The sequence below is a fragment of the Chiloscyllium plagiosum genome, unplaced genomic scaffold, assembly GCF_037043375.1.
Source record: "Chiloscyllium plagiosum isolate Xiang-an unplaced genomic scaffold, Cpla_swu_hap1 HiC_scaffold_21, whole genome shotgun sequence".
Lineage (NCBI taxonomy): Eukaryota > Metazoa > Chordata > Chondrichthyes > Orectolobiformes > Hemiscylliidae > Chiloscyllium > Chiloscyllium plagiosum.
The window spans coordinates 49689854-49712255 of NW_028270159.1; the positions used below are offsets into that span (position 1 = coordinate 49689854).

Genomic DNA, 22402 nt, shown 5'->3' on the forward strand with positions numbered 1-22402 from the left:
TGTAGGGGGTTACAGTGAGAGGGAGGGGGTGTAGGGGGTTACAGAGACAGGGAGGGGGTGTAGGGGGTTACAGAGATAGGGAGGGAGTGCGGGTGGATACAGAGATAGGGAGGGGGTGTAGGGGGTTACAGAGACAGGGAGGGGGTGTAGGGGGTTACAGAGATAGGGAGGGGGTGTAGGGGGGTTACAGAGATAGGGAGGGGGTGTAGGGGGGTTACAGAGATAGGGAGGGAGTGTAGGGGGTTACAGAGATAGGGAGGGGGTGTAGGGGGTTACAGTGAGAGGGAGGGGGTGTAGGGGGGATACAGAGATAGGGAGGGGGTGTAGGGGGTTACAGAGATAGGGAGGGAGTGCGGGTGGATACAGAGATAGGGAGGGGGTGGAGGGGGTTACAGAGACAGGGAGGGGTGTAGGGGGGTTACAGAGATTGGGAGGGGGTGTAGGGGGTTACAGAGATAGGGAGGGGGTGTAGGGGGATACAGAGATAGGGAGGGGGTTGTAGGGGGTTACAGAGACAGCGAGGGGTGTAGGGGGGTTACAGAGATAGGGAGGGGGTGTAGGGGGTTACAGAGATAGTGAGGGAGTGCGGGAGGATACAGAGCTAGGGAGGGGGTTGTAGGGGGTTACAGAGACAGGGAGGGGTGTAGGGGGGTTACAGAGATAGGGAGGGCGTGTAGGGGGTTACAGAGATAGGGAGGGAGTGCGGGTGGATACAGAGATAGGGAGGGGGTGTAGGGGGTTACAGAGATAGGGAGGGGGTGTAGGGGGTTACAGGGATAGGGAGGGGGTGTAGGGGGGATACAGAGATGGGGAGGGGGTGTAGGGGGTTACAGAGATGGGGAGGGGGTGTAGGGGGTTACAGAGATAGGGAGGGGGTGTAGGGGGTTACAGAGATAGGGAGGGAGTGCGGGTGGATACAGAGATAGGGAGGGGGTTGTAGGGGGTTACAGAGACAGGGAGGGGGTGTAGGGGGGTTACAGAGATAGGGAGGGGGTGTAGGGGGGTTACAGAGATAGGGAGGGGGTGTAGGCGGTTACAGAGATAGGGAGGGGGTGTAGGGGGTTACAGAGACAGGGAGGGGGTGTAGGGGCGTTACAGGGATAGGGAGGGGGTGTAGGGGGGTTACAGAGATAGGGAGGGGGTGTAGGCGGTTACAGAGATAGGGAGGGGGTGTAGGGGGTTACAGAGACAGGGAGGGGGTGTAGGGGGGTTACAGCGATAGGGAGGGGATGTAGGGGGATACAGAGATAGGGAGGGGGTGTAGGCGGTTACAGAGATAGGGAGGGGGTGTACGGGGGTTACAGAGACAGGGAGGGGGTGTAGGGGGATACAGAGATAGGGAGGGGGTGTAGGCGGTTACAGAGATAGGGAGGGGGTGTAGGGGGTTACAGAAATAGGGAGGGAGTGCGGGTGGATACAGAGATAGGGAGGGGGTGTAGGGGGGTTACAGAGACAGGGAGGGGGTGTAGGGGGTTACAGAGACAGGGAGGGGGTGTAGGGGGGTTACAGAGATAGGGAGGGGTTGTAGGCGCGTTACAGAGATAGGGAGGGGGTGTAGGGGGTTACAGAGAGAGGGAGGGGGTGTAGGGGGTTACAGAGATAGGGAGGGGGTGTAGGGGGTTACAGAGATAGGGAGGGGGTGTAGGGGGTTACAGAGAGAGGGAGGGGGTGTAGGGGGGTTACAGAAATAGGGAGGGGTGTGGGGCTGGTGGCGGTTATGGTGATAGGGAAGGGGTGGAGAGGTTTAGGGAGGAGTGTAGGGGATGGAGAGGTTTACAAAGATGGGGAGGGAGTGTCGGAGCTTGAGAACCTGAAAGATGTAGGGCAGGGTTTCGGGGATCGAGGAGGTCACATTGATCGGATGGGATGTCGGGACTGCAGGAGGATGAAAGTTGGGGAAGGAGTGTGGTGTCTGGAGGAGTTTCAGTTGTTTGGAAGGGTATCAAGCCTGCAGGAGGTGACTGAGATATGGCAGAGTGGTGATGTGACCGTTTATACCCACATGGGAGAGCAGAGTGTTCAATGTGAAAGATAAAATATCGCACAGCGCAGTTCCCCCTCAGCACTGACCCTCCCACAGTGCGGGGCTCCCTCAGCACTGACCCTCCCACAGTGCGGGGCTCCCTCAGCACTGACCCTCCCACAGTGCGGGGCTCCCTCAGCACTGACCCTCCCACAGTGCGGGGCTCCCTCAGCACTGACCCTCCCACAGTGCGGGGCTCACTCAGCGCTGACCCTCCCACAGTGCGGGGCTCCCTCAGCACTGACCCTCCCACAGTGCGGGGCTCCCTCAGCACTGACCCTCCCACAGTGCGGGGCTCCCTCAGCGCTGACCCTCCCACAGTGCGGGGCTCCCTCAGCACTGACCCTCCCACAGTGCGGGGCTCCCTCGGTGCTGACCCTCCCACAGTGCGGGGCTCCCTCAGCACTGACCCTCACACAGTGCGGGGCTCCCTCAGCACTGACCCTCCCACAGTGCGGGGCTCCCTCAGCACTGACCCTCCCACAGTGCGGGGCTCCCTCGGTGCTGACCCTCCCACAGTGCGGGGCTCCCTCAGCACTGACCCTCACACAGTGCTAGGCTCCCTCAGCACTGACCCTCCCACAGTGCGGGGCTCCCTCACCTCTGACCCTCCCTCAGTGCGGGGCTCCCTCACCTCTGACCCTCCCTCAGTGCGGGGCTCCCTCAGCACTGACCCTCCCACAGTGCGGGGCTCCCTCAGCACTGACCCTCCCACAGTGCGGGGCTCCCTCAGCACTGACCCTCCCACAGTGCGGGGCTCCCTCGGTGCTGACCCTCCCACAGTGCGGGGCTCCCTCAGCACTGACCCTCACACAGTGCGGGGCTCCCTCGGTGCTGACCCTCCCACAGTGCGGGGCTCCCTCGGCACTGACCCTCCCACAGTGCGGGGCTCCCTCAGCACTGACCCTCCCACAGTGCGGGGCTCCCTCAGCACTGACCCTCCCACAGTGCGGGGCTCCCTCAGCGCTGACCCTCCCACAGTGCGGGGCTCCCTCAGCACTGACCCTCCCACAGTGCGGGGCTCCCTCGGCGCTGACCCTCCCTCAGTGCGGGGCTCCCTCGGCACTGACCATCCGACAGCGCAGTTCCCACTCAGCGTTGACCCTCCCACAGTGCGGGGCTCCCTCGGCACTGACCCTCCCACAGAGCGGGGCTCCCTCGGCACTGACCCTCCGACAGCGCAGTTCGCCCTCAGCGCTGACCCTCCGACAGTGCGGGGTTCCCTCGGCACTGACCATCCGACAGCGCAGTTCCCACTCAGCACTGACCCTCCCACAGTGCGGGGCTCCCTCGGCACTGACCCTCCCACAGTTCGGGGCTCCCTCGGCACTGACCATCCGACAGCGCAGTTCCCACTCAGCGCTGACCCTCCCACAGTGCGGGGTTCCCTCGGCACTGACCATCTGACAGTGCGGGGCTCCCTCAGCACTGACCCTCCCACAGTGCGAGGCTCCCTCAGCGCTGACCCTCCCACAGTGCGGGGCTCCCTCAGCACTGACCCTCCCACAGTGCGGGGCTCCCTCAGCGCTGACCCTCCCACAGTGCGGTGCTCCCTCAGCACTGACCCTCCCACAGTGCGGGGCTCCCTCAGCGCTGACCCTCCCACAGGGCGGAGCTCCCTCAGCACTGACCCTCCCACAGTGCGGGGCTCCCTCAGCCCTGACCCTCCCACAGTGCGGGGCTCCCTCGGCACTGACCCTCCCACAGTGCGGGGCTCCCTCAGCGCTGACCCTCCCCCGGTGCGGGGCTCCCTCGGCACTGACCCTCCCACAGTGCGGGGCTTCCTCAGCACTGACCCTCCCACAGTGCGGGGCTCCCTCAGCACTGACCCTCCCACAGTGCGGGGCTCCCTCAGCGCTGACCCTCCCACAGTGCGAGGCTCCCTCAGCGCTGACCCTCCCACAGTGCGGGGCTCCCTCAGCACTGACCCTCCCACAGTGCGAGGCTCCCTCAGCGCTGACCCTCCCACAGTGCGGGGCTCCCTCAGCACTGACCCTCCCACAGTGCGGGGTTCCCTCAGCCCTGCCCCTCCCACAGTGCGGGGCTCCCTCAGTACTGACCCTCCCACAGTGCGGGGCCCCCTCAGCGCTGACCCTCCCACAGTGCGGGGCTCCCTCGGCACTGACCCTCCCACAGTGCGGGGCTCCCTCGGCGCTGACCCTCCCACAGTGCGGGGCTCCCTCAGCACTGACCCTCCCACAGTGCGGGGCTCCCTCGGCACTGACCCTCCCACAGTGCGGGGCTCCCTCAGCGCTGACCCTCCCACAGTGCGGGGCTCCCTCGGCACTGACTCTCCCAGAGTGCGGGGCTCCCTCGGCGCTGACCCTCCCACAGTGCGGGGCTCCCTCAGCACTGACCCTCCCACAGTGCGGGGCTCCCTCAGCACTGACCCTCCCACAGTGCGGGGCTCCCTCAGCACTGACCCTCCCACAGTGCGGGGCTCCCTCGGTGCTGACCCTCCCTCAGTGCGGGGCCCCCTCAGCAGTGACCCTCCCACAGTGCGGGGCTCCCTTGGCACTGACCCTCCGACAGTGCGGGGCTCCCTCAGCACTGACCTCCCACAGTGCAGGGCTCCCTCAGCACTGACCCTCCCACAGTGCGGGGCTCCCTCAGCACTGACCCTCCCACAGTGCGGGGCTCCCTCAGCGCTGACCCTCCTTCAGTGCGGTGCTCCCTCACCTCTGACCCTCCTTCAGTGCGGGGCTCCCTCAGCACTGACCCTCCCTCAGCGCTGACCCTCCCACAGTGCGGGGCTCCCTCAGCACTGACCCTCCCACAGTGCGGGGCTCCCTCAGCACTGACCCTCCCACAGTGCGGGGCTCCCTCAGCGCTGACCCTCCCACAGTGTGGGGCTCCCTCAGCACTGACCCTCCCACAGTGCGGGGCTCCCTCAGCACTGTCCCTCCCACAGTGCGGGGCTCCCTCAGCACTGACCCTCCCACAGTGCGGGGCTCCCTCAGCACTGACCCTCCCACAGTGCGGGGCTCCCTCAGCGCGGACCCTCCCACAGTGCGGGGCTCCTTCAGCGCTGACCCTCCCACAGTGCGGGTCTCCCTCAGCACTGACCCTCCCACAGTGCGGGGCTCCCTCAGCACTGACCCTCCCACAGTGCGGGGCTCCCTCAGCACTGACCCTCCCACAGTGCGGGGCTCCCTCGGGGCTGACCCTCCCACAGTGCGGGGCTCCCTCGGGGCTGACCCTCCCACAGTGCGGGGCTCCCTCGGGGCTGACCCTCCCACAGTGCGGGGCTCCCTCGGGGCTGACCCTCCCACAGTGCGGGGCTCCCTCGGGGCTGACCCTCCCACAGTGCGGGTCTGCCTCGGGGCTGACCCTCCCACAGTGCGGGACTCCCTCGGGGCTGACCCTCCCACAGTGCGGGGTTCCCTCGGGGCTGACCCTCCCACAGTGCGGGGCTCCCTCAGCACTGACCCTCCCACAGTGCGGGGCTCCCTCAGCACTGACCCTCCCACAGTGCGGGGCTCCCTCAGCACTGACCCTCCCACAGTGCGGGGCTCCCTCAGCACTGACCCTCCCACAGTGCGGGGCTCCCTCAGCACTGACCCTCCCACAGTGCGGGGCTCCCTCTGCACTGACCCTCCGACAGTGCGGGGCTCCCTCAGCAATGACCCTCCCACAGTGCGGGGCTCCCTCGGCACTGACCCTCCCACAGTGCGGGGCTCCCTCGGCACTGACCCTCCCACAGTGCGGGGCTCCCTCAGCGCTGACCCTCCCACAGTGCGGGGCTCCCTCAGCACTGACCCTCCCACAGTGCGGGGCTCCCTCGGCGCTGACCCTCCCTCAGTGCGGGGCTCCCTCGGCACTGACCCTCCCACAGTGCGGGGCTCCCTCAGCGCTGACCCTCCCACAGTGCGGGGCTCCCTCGGCACTGACCCTCCCACAGTGCGGGGCTCCCTCAGCACTGACCCTCCCACAGTGCGGGGCTCCCTCAGCACTGACCCTCCCACAGCGCGGGGCTCCCTCGGGGCTGACCCTCCCACAGTGCGGGGCTCCCACAGTGCGGGGCTCCCTCAGCACTGACCCTCCCACAGTGCGGGGCTCCCTCAGCACTGACCCTCCCACAGCGCGGGGCTCCCTCAGCACTGACCCTCCCACAGCGCGGGGCTCCCTCAGCACTGACCCTCCCACAGTGTGGGGCTCCCTCAGCACTGTCCCTCCCACAGTGTGGGGCTCCCTCAGCACTGACCCTCCCACAGTGCGGGGCTCCCTCAGCACTGACCCTCCCACAGTGCGGGGCTCCCTCAGCACTGACCCTCCCACAGTGCGGGGCTCCCTCAGCACTGACCCTCCCACAGTGCGGGGCTCCCTCAGCACTGACCCTCCCACAGTGTGGGGCTCCCTCAGCACTGACCCTCCCACAGTGCGGGGCTCCCTCAGCGCTGACCCTCCCACAGTGCGGGGCTCCCTCAGCACTGACCCTCCCACAGTGCGGGGCTCCCTCAGCGCTGACCCTCCCACAGTGCGGGGCTCCCTCGGCACTGACCCTCCCACAGTGCGGGGCTCCCTCAGCACTGACCCTCCCACAGTGTGGGGCTCCCTCAGCACTGACCCTCCCACAGTGCAGGGCTCCCTCGGCACTGACCCTCCCACAGTGCGGGGCTCCCTTAGCACTGACCCTCCCACAGTGCGGGGCTCCCTCAGCACTGACCCTCCCACAGTGCGGGGCTCCCTCAGCGCTGACCCTCCCACAGTGCGGGGCTCCCACAGCACTGACCCTCCCACAGTGCGGGGCTCCCTCAGCACTGACCCTCCCACAGTGCGGGGCTCCCTCAGCACTGACCCTCCCACAGTGCGGGGCTCCCTCGGGGCTGACCCTCCCACAGTGAGGGGCCCCCTCAGCACTGACCCTCCCACAGTGCGGGGCTCCCTCAGCACTGCCCCTCCCACAGTGCGGGGCTCCCTCAGCGCTGACCCTCCCACAGTGCGGGGCTCCCACAGCACTGACCCTCCCACAGTGCGGGGCTCCCTCAGCACTGACCCTCCCACAGTGCGGGGCTCCCTCGGGGCTGACCCTCCCACAGTGCGGGGCTCCCTCGGCACTGACCCTCCCACAGTGCGGGGCTCCCTCGGGGCTGACCCTCCCACAGTGCGGGGCTCCCACAGTGCGGGGCTCCCTCGGGGCTGACCCTCCCACAGTGCGGGGCTCCCTCGGCACTGACCCTCCCACAGTGCGGGGCTCCCTCGGGGCTGACCCTCCCACAGTGCGGGGCTCCCACGGCACTGACCCTCCCACAGTGCGGGGCTCCCTCGGGGCTGACCCTCCCACAGTGCGGGGCTCCCTCGGCACTGACCCTCCCACAGTGCGGGGCTCCCTCGGGGCTGACCCACCCACAGTGCGGGGCTCCCTCAGCACTGACCCTCCCACAGTGCGGGGCTCCCTCAGCGCTGACCCTCCCACAGTGTGGGGCTCCCTCAGCGCTGACCCTCCCACAGTGCGGGGCTCCCTCAGCACTGACCCTCCCACAGTGCGGGGCTCCCTCAGCACTGACCCTCCCACAGTGCGGGGCTCCCTCGGCACTGACCCTCCCACAGTGCGGGGCTCCCTCAGCACTGACCCTCCCACAGTGCGGGGCTCCCTCAGCACTGACCCTCCCACAGTGCGGGGCTCCCTCGGGGCTGACCCTTCCTGCTGGAAGATGCGCTGGGTCAGTGTTTTGTTGGTCCCCACTCTTCTGGGTATGTGTTGGCGCCCGAGTGACCTTACCTCCCAGTTGGCGAAGGGCGAGGGGGGCAGCAGCGTGCCCGAGGGTCCGTTGCGCCCCATCAGCCCGTCGGTGCAGATGTCGCAGATGGGTGATAGGGTCCAGTTCCAGTAGGGCAGGAAGAATCCCTCGTCCCCGGTCAGGTGCCGCATTTCCTTCTCGAAGAAGAGCAAGTACCGCCGGTGCCAGACGGCGAACGCCGGGCCCATGTGGGCAAAGTTGGGATCGTCCTTGGTCTTGATGGGCTTGGCCGCCACGTAGTGCACCCAGGTGCAGACGTCGTAGACGCTGGCATCGCGGAAGCTGGAGCTGCCCGCCTCCGAGGTGTTGTGGCTGACCAGGATGACGTAGCGCTGGCTGATGGTGGTCTTGGCGAGCACCAGCCGGTCCACGAAACGCCGCCTTTCCGCCCAGCTCATCTCGTGGAGTGCCCGGCGGACGGTCAGATGCCTCTGCCGGCACAGCGGGCCCCAGTACCCGTCCTTGCACTCACTGCAGTCGAAGCCAGAGAAGGGGCCTTTGCAGATGCAGAGCCTCCTGTAGAAGCTGGAGGGCCAGGCCATGCGGAAGTCCCGGCCGGAATACCCGGGCGTCTGGGCCCCCACCAGGCTCTGGCAGCTTCCCCGGCCGCTCTTCTCCCCGCACGCTGAGCCATCTTGATCCCACACCGGGCAGCACGTCTGGCTCTTTAACGCACCGGCCTGGGTGCAGGCTCTGGGGAACTGTGCACTCACGCTGCCCACCAGCACTGACGCCAGGAGCAGTCTGACTGCCATGCCTGCCAGCAGCTCCTCCAATGCCTGGTAGCTGACTGGGCACGCTGGATTTATACACCAACCACTCCCCCTGCTCCCTGGCACCTACTTCTGCTCTGACTGCTCCTGCCAACTCCTGCATCAGGCCCTACACCCAGGCGTACCTTCAAATCAGGACAATACCTGCAAGGCAAAATGAGGCAGTTCGGCCCATCGGCTCAACACTGAGCCTCCAGAGATCATCCCACCCACATCCAGTTTCCCCCCACTAACCCTGAACTTAGCTAAACTTGCACATCCCTGGGCATTTCGGGACAATTTCCCCCACGGCCAATCCCACCCTAACCTGCACATCCCTGGGCACTACGGGACAATTTCCCCACGGCCAATCCCACCCTAACCTGCACATCCCTGGGCACTACGGGACAATTTCCCCACGGCCAATCCCACCCTAACCTGCACATCCCTGGGCACTATGGGACAATTTCCCCACGGCCAATCCACCCTAACCTACACATCCCTGGGCACTTGGGGACAATTTCCCCACGGCCAATCCCACCCTAACCTGTACATCCCTGGGCACTTCGGGACAATTTCCCCACGGCCAATCCACCCTAACCTACACATCCCTGGGCACTTCGGGACAATTTCCCCACGGCCAATCCCACCCTAACCTGTACATCCCTGGGCACTACGGGACAATTTCCCCACGGCCAATCCACCCTAACCTGCACATCCCTGGGCACTTCGGGACAATTTCCCCACGGCCAATCCACCCTAACCTGCACATCCCTGGGCACTTCGGGACAATTTCCCCACGGCCAATCCCACCCTAACCTGTACATCCGTGGATACTACGGGACAATTTCCCATGGCCAATCCACCCTAACCTGCACATCCCTGGGCACTATGGGACAATTTCCCCACAGCCAATCCCACCCTAACCTGTACATCCCTGGATACTACGGGACAATTTCCCCATGACCAATCCACCCTAACCTGTACATCCCTGGGCACTTCGGGACAATTTCCCCACGACCAATCCACCCTAACCTGTACATCCCTGGGCACTACGGGACAATTTCCCACGGCCGATCCCACCCTAACCTGCACATCCCTGGGCACTACGGGACAATTTCCCACGGCCAATCCATCCTAACCTGCACATCCCCGGGCACTACGGGACAATTTCCCCACGGCTGATCCAACCCTAACCCGCACATCCCTGGGTACTACGGGACAATTTCCCACGGCCAATCCCACCCTAACCCGCACATCCCTGGGCACTACGGGACAATTTCCCCATGGCCAATCCCACCCTAACCTGCACATCCCTGAGCACTACGGGACAATTTCCCCACGGCTGATCCAACCCTAACCCGCACATCCCTGGGTACTACGGGACAATTTCCCATGGCTAATCCATCCTAACCTGCACATCCCCGGGCACTATGGGACAGTTTCCTATGGCCACAGCCACACGTGCGCACACTCTCACACAGGCACACAGTCACACACACAGTCTCTCTCTATCTCTCTCTCGCGCACACACATGCACCCACACTGACTCACTCACACACACACACACAACATGCACCCACTCTCTCTCACACACGCACCCACACCCACTCACACCCACACATACACCTTCTCTCCTACACACACAAGCATACTCTTGCACACACCCACTCACACTCACTCAAATGCACCCACACACACACACTCTCTGACGTACACTGACCCTCGCACACACACACCCGCACACGCACATTCACACGCGCGCGCACACACACACACACCCCCATCCTGCCACTCACACCCATACATGATTTGGAGATGTTGGTGTTTGTACACACGCACACACACACCTTCTCTCCTACACACACAAACATACACTCACACGCAGCCACACGCACTCACTCACATGCACCCACACACACTCTCCGACCCACATTGACACTCTCACATTTGCACACCTGCACACTCACTCCCACGCACCCACCGTGACACTCACACACCCACCCATGATTTGGAGATGCCGGTGTTGGTGTTTGTACACACGCGCGCACACACACACTGACACAAAGTTAATTGGAATCACTAGCTTTCGGAGCGCTGCTCCTTCACCAGGTGGTTGTGTAGTTACACGGTTATAAGACACAGAATTTATAGCAACAGTTTACAGTGTGATGTAACTGAAATTATACATAGAAAAATACCTGGATTGTTTGTGTAAGTCTTTCATCTGTGAGAATGACCATCTTTCATGTGTAAATCACAAAACCTTCTTTAAAAAGTTACACTCTCAGGTTTACTGTAACAATTGGTGTCAGGCCAGACAATGTTGAAGGTGTTAGCCCCCTGTGTTCTCTGTCTGTGCCATAACGTTTAGACTGATTCTAATCTAAAAGTGAGGTTACAGAGTCCAGCATGGATTCATGAAGCTTTTGAGCCAAGTACAATGTAACTCTGCAAGTACAAATTCACCCCACACGAATGTATATGTATGTGTGTGCATGTGGGTTTATGTGTGTCTGTCTATCTGTCTGGGGTAGGGGGTTGTGAGTGTGCGAGAGTGTGTGTATGTGAGTGTAGAGTGTCTGAGTCTGTGCGGGGCTGCATGTGTGAATGTGGGAGTGTGTGTGTGTCTGTGGGTGCGTGTCTGTGTCTGTGTGTCCGTGTCCGTGTGTGTCTGTCCGTGTCCGTGTGTGTGTGTGTGTGTGTGTGTATAGGAGTGTCTGTGCGTGTATATAGTGCAGTGGTGATCACCTGTAATGTGACATGAACCCAAGGTCCCGGTTGAGGCCCTCCCTATGGGTACCGAACTTAGCTATCAGCCTCTGCTCGGCCACTTGTCGCTGCTGCCTGTCCCAAAGTCCGCCTTGGAGGATGGTCACCCGAAGGTCCGAGGTCGAATATCCTGGACTGCTGAAGTGTTCCCCAACTGTTGCCGTAGCCTTTGCTCGGTTTCCCCAATGTACCATGCCCCAGGGCATCCTTGTCTGCAGTGTATGAGCTGGACAATGTTGGCTGAGTCACATGAGTACCCGCCATGTACATGGGGGGAGGTGTCCCCACGCGTAATGGTGGTGTCTATGTCCACACTCTGACACGTCTTGCAGCACCTACCATGACAGGGTTGTATGGAGTTGTCCTGAAGCCGGGCAGTTTGCTACAAACAACGATCTGTTTGAGGTTTGGCGGTTGTTTAAAGGCGAGCAGTGGAGGTGTGGGGAAGGTCTTGGTGAGGTGCTCATCCTCATTGATAATGTGTTGCAGGTCACCAAGAACATGGCGTAGTTTTTCAGCCCCTGGGAAGTACTGAGCAACGAAGGGTACCCTGTTGGTTGCAGCCCGTGTCTGTCTCCTGAGGAGGTCATTACGGTTCCTTGCTGTGGCACGTCAGAACTGGCGGTTCTTGTGAGGGCATCCCTGAGTACTTCCAGGCGTCCGTCACATTCCTCCTCATCTGAGCAGATCCGGTGTATGTGTAGGGCTTGTCCATAGGGGATGGCTGTTTTAATATGTTTCGGGTGGAAGCTGGAGAAGTGTAGCATTGTGAGGTTGTCTGTGGGTTGGTGGTAGAGTGTGGTGCTGAGGTATCCATCCTTGATGGAGACGCACGTGTCCAAGAATGAGACAGATAGTCGAGAGTAGTCCATGGTGAGTTTGATGGTGGGATGAAACTTGTTGATGTCACTGTGCAGTTTTATCAGTGACTCCTCACCATGGGTCCTGAGGAAGAAAATGTCGTCAATGTACCTGCTGTATAACGTTGGTTGGAGATCCTGCACAGAGAAGAAGTCTCGTTTGAACCTGTGCATGAAGATGTTGGCACATTGGGGTGCAAATTTGGTCGTGGCTGTTCCGTGTGTCTGGATGAAGAACTGGTTGTCAAAGGTGAAGACGTTGTGATCGAGGATAAAGCGGATGAGTTGTAGGATGGTGTTTGGAGACTGGCAGTTGTTGGTGTTGAGTACTGAGGCTGTTGCCGCGATGCCATCATTGTGGGGTATGCTGGTTATAGGGTGCTGAAACGTCTATTGTGACAAGGAATGTTCACCAGGTCCGTGGGTGCTGAGTTTCTGTAAGAAATCCAGAGTGTCGCGACAGAAGCTCGGGGTCCCCTGTACAATAGGTTTCAAGGTGCCTTCAACATGGCCGGAGAGATTCTCACACAGGCTCCCAATGCCTGACATGATGAGACGTCTTGGTGTATTGGTTTCGTGTACCTACACTACAGGTGACCACCATTGCACTATACACACACACAGACACACAGACACTCCTACACACACATACACACATATACACAGACATTCACACATCCCTACAGACACACACACTCCCACACGCATCCTCTCACAGACTTCGACCCCTTTACACACACACACACACATATACGTTCTCTCTCACAGACACTCACAACCCCCTACCCCAGACACACAAACCCACATGCACACACATACATATACATTCTCTCACACAGACACTCACAACCCCCTACCCCAGACACACAAACCCACATGCACACACATACATATACATTCTCTCACACAGACACTCACAACCCCCTACCCCAGACACACAAACCCACATGCACACACACACATATACATTCTCTCTCACAGACACTCACAACCCCCTACCCCAGACACACAAACCCACATGCACACACATACATATACATTCTCTCTCACAGACACTCACAACCCCCTACCCCAGACACACAAACCCACATGCACACACATACATATACGTTCTCTCTCACAGACACTCACAACCCCCTACCCCAGACACACAAACCCACATGCACACACATACATATACATTCTCACAGACACTCACAACCCCCTACCCCAGACACACAAACCCACATGCACACACATACATATACGTTCTCTCTCACAGACACTCACAACCCCCTACCCCAGACACACAAACCCACATGCACACACATACATATACATTCTCTCTCACAGACACTCACAACCCCCTACCCCAGACACACAAACCCACATGCACACACATACATATACATTCTCTCTCACAGACACTCACAACCCCCTACCCCAGACACACAAACCCACATGCACACACATACATATACATTCTCTCTCACAGACACTCACAACCCCCTACCCCAGACACACAAACCCACATGCACACACATACATATACATTTGTGTGGGGTGAATTTGTACTTGCAGAGTTACATTGTACTTGGCTCAAAAGCTTCATGAATCCATGCTGGACTCTGTAACCTCACTTTTAGATTAGAATCAGTCTAAACGTTATGGCACAGACAGAGAACACAGGGGGCTAACACCTTCAACATTGTCTGGCCTGACACCAATTGTTACAGTAAACCTGAGAGTGTAACTTTTTAAAGAAGGTTTTGTGATTTACACATGAAAGATGGTCATTCTCACAGATGAGAGACTTACACAAACAATCCAGGTCTTTTTCTATGTATAATTTCAGTTACATCACACTGTAAACTGTTGCTATAAATTCTGTGTCTTATAACCGTGTAACTACACAACCACCTGGTGAAGGAGCGTCGCTCCGAAAGCTAGTGCTTCCAATTAAACCTGTTGGACTATAACCTGGTGTTGTGTGATTTGTAACTTTATACACCCACACATGCACATCTCTCTCTCTCACACACCCACACACACACACCCACTCACTCACACACTCACACACACTCACACACCCACACACACACACCCACACACTCACACACTCACACACCCACACACACACACCCACTCACTCACACACTCACACACACTCACACACCCACACACACACACCCACTCACTCACACACTCACACACCCACACACACACACCCACTCACTCACACACTCACACACACTCACACACCCACACACACACACCCACTCACTCACACACTCACACACCCACACACACCCACCCACACACACACCCAGACATACACCCACTCACACACACGCTCTCTCTCACACACCCACACATACACACCCACACATACACACACACTCACACACACACACACACACTCACACTCACTCACTCACACATACACCCACTTACACACCTCACACTTACACTCTCACACACTCTCACACACTCTCTCACACACTCACTCACTCACACCCCCCCACACCCACTCTCACACTCTCAGACACACACACACACTCACACACACACACTTACAAACACACTCACACTCTCACACACTCTCTCTCATACACACTCACTCACTCACACACACACACTCCCACACCCATTCACACACTCCCCCACACCCACTCACAGACTCACAGACTCACACACAAACACTCACACACAAACACTCACACACACACTCACACACCCACTCACACACCCACTCTCTCACACACTCACACGCACACACACACTCAAACACACACACACTCACTGACACACACACTCACTCACACACACATGCACACACACACACACAGACACACTCACTCTCACACACACACACATTCCCACTCACACACATACCCACTCACACACACATTCACACACACACATACACCCACACACACACACACTTACACACACTCAGACACTCACACACACTCACTCACTCGCACACACTCACTCTCACTCACACACACACACATTCACACACACACACACATACATCCACTTACACAAACTCGCACTCACACTCTCACACACTCACTCTCACACACTCTGACACACTCTCACACACTCTCACACACTCTCACACACTCTCACACACTCTCACACACTCACACACACACTCACTCACTCACACATACACACACTCACAGACACACACACACATATACCCACACACACACTTACACACACTCACACTCTCACACACTCTCTCACACACACACACTCACACATTCACACACACACTCACTCACTCACTCACACACCCCCCCTCACCCCCTCACCCACACACGCACACACATACCCACTCACACAAATACCCACTCACACATACTCACACACACACATACACCCACACACACTTACACACACTCACACTCTCACACACTCTCTCACATACACACACTCACACACACACTCAGTCACTCACACCCCCCCCACAGACACACACACACACTCACACACACACACACACCCACACACACACTTACATACACTCACACTCACACACTCACACACACACTCACACATACACTCCCACACCCATTCACACACTTCCCCACACCCACTCACACACTCACAGACTCACACACAAACACTCATACACACACACACACCCACTCACACACACACATACACACACACACACACTTACGCACTCTCACACTCTCACACACACACTCTCTCATTCACACCCACACCCACACACACACACATACACCCACACACACTTACACACACACACTCTCTCACTCACATACACACACTCACACACACACACTCACGCACACACATACACCCACACGCACACACTTACACCCACTCACACTCACACACACACACACACACCCACTCACACACACCCACACCCACTCACACACCCACTCACACACCCACTCACACACACACACCCACTCACACACACACACACTCTCACACACTCTCATTCACACACACACCCCCCCCACACACACACACACCCACTCACACACACCCACACCCACTCACACACCCACTCACACATCCACTCACACACACACACACTCTCACACACTCTCATTCACACACACATCCCCCCACACACACACATACACTCACACACCAACACTCACACTCTCACACACTCTCACACATACACACACTCACAGACACACACACTCACACACACACACACCCACACACACACTCTCTCACACACTCTCTCACACACTCTCTCACACACTCTCTCACACTCTCACACACACTCACACACACTCACACACACACACTCACTGACGCACACACTCACTCACACACACATGCACCCACTCACACACTCACGCGCACACACACACACTCACAGACACACTCACCCACTCACTCTGACATAATCACACACACACACACACATTCCCACTCACACACATACCCACTCACACACACATTCACACACACACATACACCCACCCACACACACACACACTTACACACACTCACACACTCTCATACACACACACTCACTCACTCACACACTCACTCACATACACACACACTCACACTCACACTATCACACACTCTCACACACTCTCTCACATACACACACTCACACACACACTCAGTCACTCACACCCCCCCACAGACACACACACACACACACACCCACACACACACTTACATACACTCACACTCACACTCTCACACACACACTCACACACTCACACACACACTCACACATACACTCCCACACCCATTCACACACTCCCCCACACCCACTCACACACTCACAGACTCACACACAAACACTCACACACACACACACACCCACTCGCGCACACACACATACACACACACACACACTTACACACTCTCACACACACACTCTCTCATTCACACCCACACACACACACACACACTCACACACACGCATACACCCACACACACTTACACACACTCACACTCTCACACACACACTCTCTCACTCACACACTCACAGTCACACACACACACTCACACACACACATACACCCACACGCACACACTTACACACACTCACACTCACACACACACACACCTACACACACACACACCCACTCACACACACCCACACCCACTCTCACACCCACTCTCACACCCACTCTCACACCCACTCTCACACCCACTCACACACCCACTCACACACACACACCCACTCACACACACACACCCACTCTCACACACTCTCATTCACACACACACCCCCCACACACACACACCCACTCACACACACACTCACACATCCACTCACACACACACACACTCTCACACACTCTCATTCACACACACATCCCCCCACACACACATACACTCACACACCCACACTCACACTCTCACACACTCCCACACATACACACACTCACAGACACACACACACATACACCCACACACACACTCTCTCACACACTCTCTCACACACTCTCTCACACTCTCACTCACACACTCACACACACTCACTGACACACACACTCACGCACACACTCACTCACTCACTCTCACATAATCACACACACACACACACACACATTCCCACTCACACACATACCCACTCACACACACATTCACACACACACACATACACCCACCCACACACACACATACACACACTCACACACTCTCATACACACACACTCACACACACTCACTCACTCACACACTCACTCACACACACACACACACTCACACTCTCACACACTCACACACTCTCTCACATACACACACTCACACACACACTCAGTCACTCACACCCCCCCACAGACACACACACACACACTCACACACACACACTCACACACACACTTACTTACACTCACACTCACACTCACACACTCTCTCACACACTCACACACACACTCACACATTCACACATACACTCCCACACCCACTCACACACTCACACACACTCACACACACACACCCACACACACACACACACACTTACGCACTCTCACACTCTCACACACACACTCTCTCATTCACACCCACACCCACACCCACACCCACACTCACACACACACATACACCCACACACACACTTACACACACTCACACTCTCACAGTCACACATACACACACCCACACACACTCACACACCCACTCACACACTCACAGACTCACACACACTCACTCACACACACATACACCCACTCACACACACACACACTCACACATACACATACACACTCACACACACTTACACACACTTACACATACACTCACACTCTCACACTCAAACACACACACATACCCACTCTCACACACACACTCACACACACACACTCTCACACCCACCCACTCACTCACACACTAACATACACCCACACTCTCATACACCCACACTCACATACACACATGCATACCCATACACATGCCCACACACACACATACATACACATACACGCACACATATACACACAGACATACACACACAGACATACACACACACAGACACACACACACATATATACACACACACATATACACACACACACATACACATACACACACACACACATATACACATACACACACACACATACATATATATACACACACACACACATATATACACATATACACACACATACACACACATATACACATATACACACACACACACACACACATATACACACACACATACACAACATTCTCCATCACTTTTCACGGAGGACGAAAAGAGAGACACAGTGTGGGAGTGACTGCGAAAGAGACCCAGAGGGAGTGTCAGTGAGGGAGAAAAGGAGAAAAGAAGGGTGACTGATTAACCTGAGAGTCAGCATTACCTCGGTTAGTGGGAGAGTCCATCACAGTAAGCTCAGCCAGATGTGGGAACTGAACCCATGGTGTTGGCATAGTTCTACATGACAAACCAGTCATCTATCAACTCCACCAATCCTGTATCTAACCCCGTGCTGTCCCTGTCCCTGGGATGGGGGACAGTGTACAGGGAGCTTTACTCTGTTTCTAACCCCGTGCTGTCCCTGTCCCTGGGATGGAGGGGGACCGTGTAGAGGGAGCTTTACTCTGTATCTAACCCCGTGCTGTCCCTGTCCCTGGGATGGAGGGGGACCGTGTAGAGGGAGCTTTACTCTGTATCTAACCCCGTGCTGTCCCTGTCCCTGGGATGGAGGGGGACCGTGTAGAGGGTGCTTTACCCTGTATCTAACCCCGTGCTGTCCCTGTCCCTGGGATGGGGGACAGTGTAGAGGGAGCTTTACCCTGTCTCTAACCCCGTGCTGTCCCTGTCCCTGGGATGGGGGGGACAGTGTAGAGGGAGCTTTACCCTGTATCTAACCCTGTGTTGTCCCTGTCCCTGGGATGGGGGGACAGTGCAGAGGGAGTTTTACTCTGTATCTAACCCCGTGCTGTCCATGTGCTGGGGTATGTTTGATGGGGTGGGGGGACAGTGTAGAGAGAGCTTTACCTTTCTATTAATAGCATCGCGGCAGCTGTCAGCAGCCCCAGTTCCCATCTTGTACAACGGTCAGCTTCCTGCTGTCACTCTCTTTCTCTCTCTCTCTCTGTATCTGCCACCCTGCTGACCATTGTACGTTTTGTTTCATTCAAGGGTTTGCTGAAATCTCCTGTGTTACGCTGAAATGTGACAGAGATTTCCAGCAAGCCCACACGTTTCTGAAAGTCTCATTCTGTCTGATAGGTTGGAGGAACAGGGAGCCTTCAGCTGGGACATTCTGTTTTGTCGTCACCCTGGTCGTTCGGTGTGGGATCGGTAAGTCGTTCACATGGTGATACGATAAGGTGTTCGCGAATTCACCTTCGGCTAAATTCATGACCAGCCAGTCACCTTTCTACCCGATATCCAGACATTCACCTTTCAAACGCTTGTGGTTACGAACGTAATGCCCTGTTTTCACCCCCCACAACCGTTTCCCACCATTACCCCCCCCCCCCCCATCTCCCTGTTTCCCCCGCTTCCCCATATCCTCCCATCCCCCTGATTCCCCCCCCCCCTGTCGGCTCCCTTCCTTGTCCTCCCGTACCCCCCTGTCCGCCCCATTCTCCCATTCCTCCCCCCTCCCAGTTCCCCTTGCTCCCCCCCCCGTCTGCCCCGTTCCCCTATGTTCTCCCCTCCCCTCCTTTTCTGACAAATGTACATGTTGACCTGCCATTTCATCCTGGCGACTATGTTCTGGTGCCTCAGATGGTCCAAAATAGAACGTAGAAAAGTACAGCACCGAGCAGGCCCTTCGGATGAATCCTAATGTAAAATAAAATAACGTAACCTACGCACCCCTCAACTGACTGCTATCCATGTGCATGTCCAGCAGTCGCTTAAATGTCCCCAGTGACTCTGCTTCCACCTGCACCGCTGGCAACGCATTCCATGCATTCACAACTCTCTGCGTAAAGAAACTACCTCTGACGTCTCCTTTATACCTTCCTCCTAATATCTTCAAACTATGACCCCTCGCACCAGTCAATCCTGCCCTGGGGAAAAATCTCTGGCTATTGACTCTATCCATGCCTCTCATGACCTTGTACACCTCGATCAGGTCTCCTCTCTTCCTCCTTCTCTCCAGAGAGAAAAGTCCGAGCTTATTCAACCTTTCTTCATAAGGCAAGCCCTCCAGTCCAGGCAGCATCCTGGTAAACCTTCTTTGCACCCTCTCCAAAGCCTCTGATTCTTTCCTATAGTAGGGCGACCAGAACTGGACACAATATTCCAAGTGCGGTCTCACCAGGGACTTGTAGGGCTGCAACAAAACCTCGCGGCCCTTAAACTCGATCCCCCTGTTAATGAAAGCCAAAACACCGTATGCTTTCTTAACAACCCTATTGACTTGGGTGCCAACTTTGAGGGATCTATGCACTCAAACACCCAGATCCCTCTGTCCCTCCACACTGCCAAGAATCCTGTCTTTAATCCTAGATTCGGCATTCGAGTTCCACCTTCCAAAATGCATCACTTCGCATTTATCCAGGTTGAACTCCACCTGCCATTTCTCAGCCCAGCTCTGCATCCTGTCTATGTCACGCTGCAGTCTGCAATAGCCCTCGATGCTACCGACGACACCTCCAACCTTTGTGCCACCTGCAAATTTACTAACCCACCCGTCAACCTCCTCATCCAAGTCATTAATAAAAGCTACAAAGAGCAGAGGCCCAAGAACAGAGCCCTGCGGGACCCCACTCACCACTGACCTCCAGGCCGAATACCTTCCATCTACAACCACACTCTGCCTTCTGTCAGCCAACCAATTCTGAATCCAGACAGCCAAATCTCCCTGTACCCCAAACTTCCTGACCTTTATGAATGAGCCTACCTTGGGGAACCCTATCAAATGCCTTGCCGAAGTCCATATACACCACACCTTCATCGACCTGTCTCATCACCTCCTCAAAGGACTCAATAAGATTTGTGAGGCATGACCTGCCCCTCACAGAGCCATGCCGACTGCCTTTAATCACGCTATACTTTGTGGCAAATAGCCATAAATCCCATCCCTCAGAATTCTTTGCAAACCCTTGCTGACCACAGAGGTAAGACTGACTGGTCTGTAATTGTCAGGGATTTCCTTCCAGTCCTCCAGCACGACTCCCGTGCAGAGTTTCGATCTTCACTGTTCAGCCCATTGAATGGGGGAGTAGGAACATCATGTTGCAGTTGTACCAGGACGTTGGTGAGGCCATGTTTGGAGTACTGTGTGCAGACCCCCATGCCCCTCCCCATCCCCCTGCCCCCTGTTCCCCAAGCCCCTCCCCCATCCCCCTGTTCCCAATCCCACCCTCCCTGTTACCCATCTCCCAACCCACCCTCCCAGTTCCAAATCCCACCATCCATGTTCCCCATCCCCAATACCACCCTCCCTGTTACCCATCCCCCATCCCACCCTCCCTGTTACCCATCCCCCAACCCACCCTCCCTGTTCCCCATCCCCCATCTCACCCTCCCAGTTCCACATCCCACCATCCATGTTCCCCATCCCCCATCCCACCCTCCCTGTTCCCCATCCCACCCTCCCTGTTACCCATCCCCCATCCCACCCTCCCTGTTACCCATCCCCCAACCCACCCTCCCTGTTCCCCATCCCCCATCTCACCCTCCCAGTTCCACATCCCACCATCCATGTTCCCCACCCCCCATCCCACCCTCCCTGTTCCCCATCCCCCATCTCACCCTCCCAGTTCCACATCCCACCATCCATGTTCCCCATCCCCCATACCACCCTCCCTGTTCCCCATCCCCCATCCCACCCTCCC

At 57.4% G+C, this 22402-nt stretch overlaps 2 protein-coding genes across 2 annotated transcripts in view; both read right to left on the reverse strand.

Annotated features, from left to right (window-relative positions):
• LOC122545889 (tyrosinase-like) overlaps positions 1-8519 on the reverse strand; it is a 60429-nt gene extending 51910 nt beyond the window's left edge. Inside the window, exon 1 of the mRNA XM_087998692.1 lies at positions 7746-8519. Coding sequence (XP_087854818.1) covers positions 7746-8519 — 774 coding nt within the window. The remainder of the gene's footprint in view (positions 1-7745) is intronic.
• LOC122564720 (torsin-4A-A-like) overlaps positions 1-22402 on the reverse strand; it is a 259622-nt gene that overhangs the window by 55207 nt on the left and 182013 nt on the right. The gene's annotated exons all lie outside the window — the stretch shown is intronic.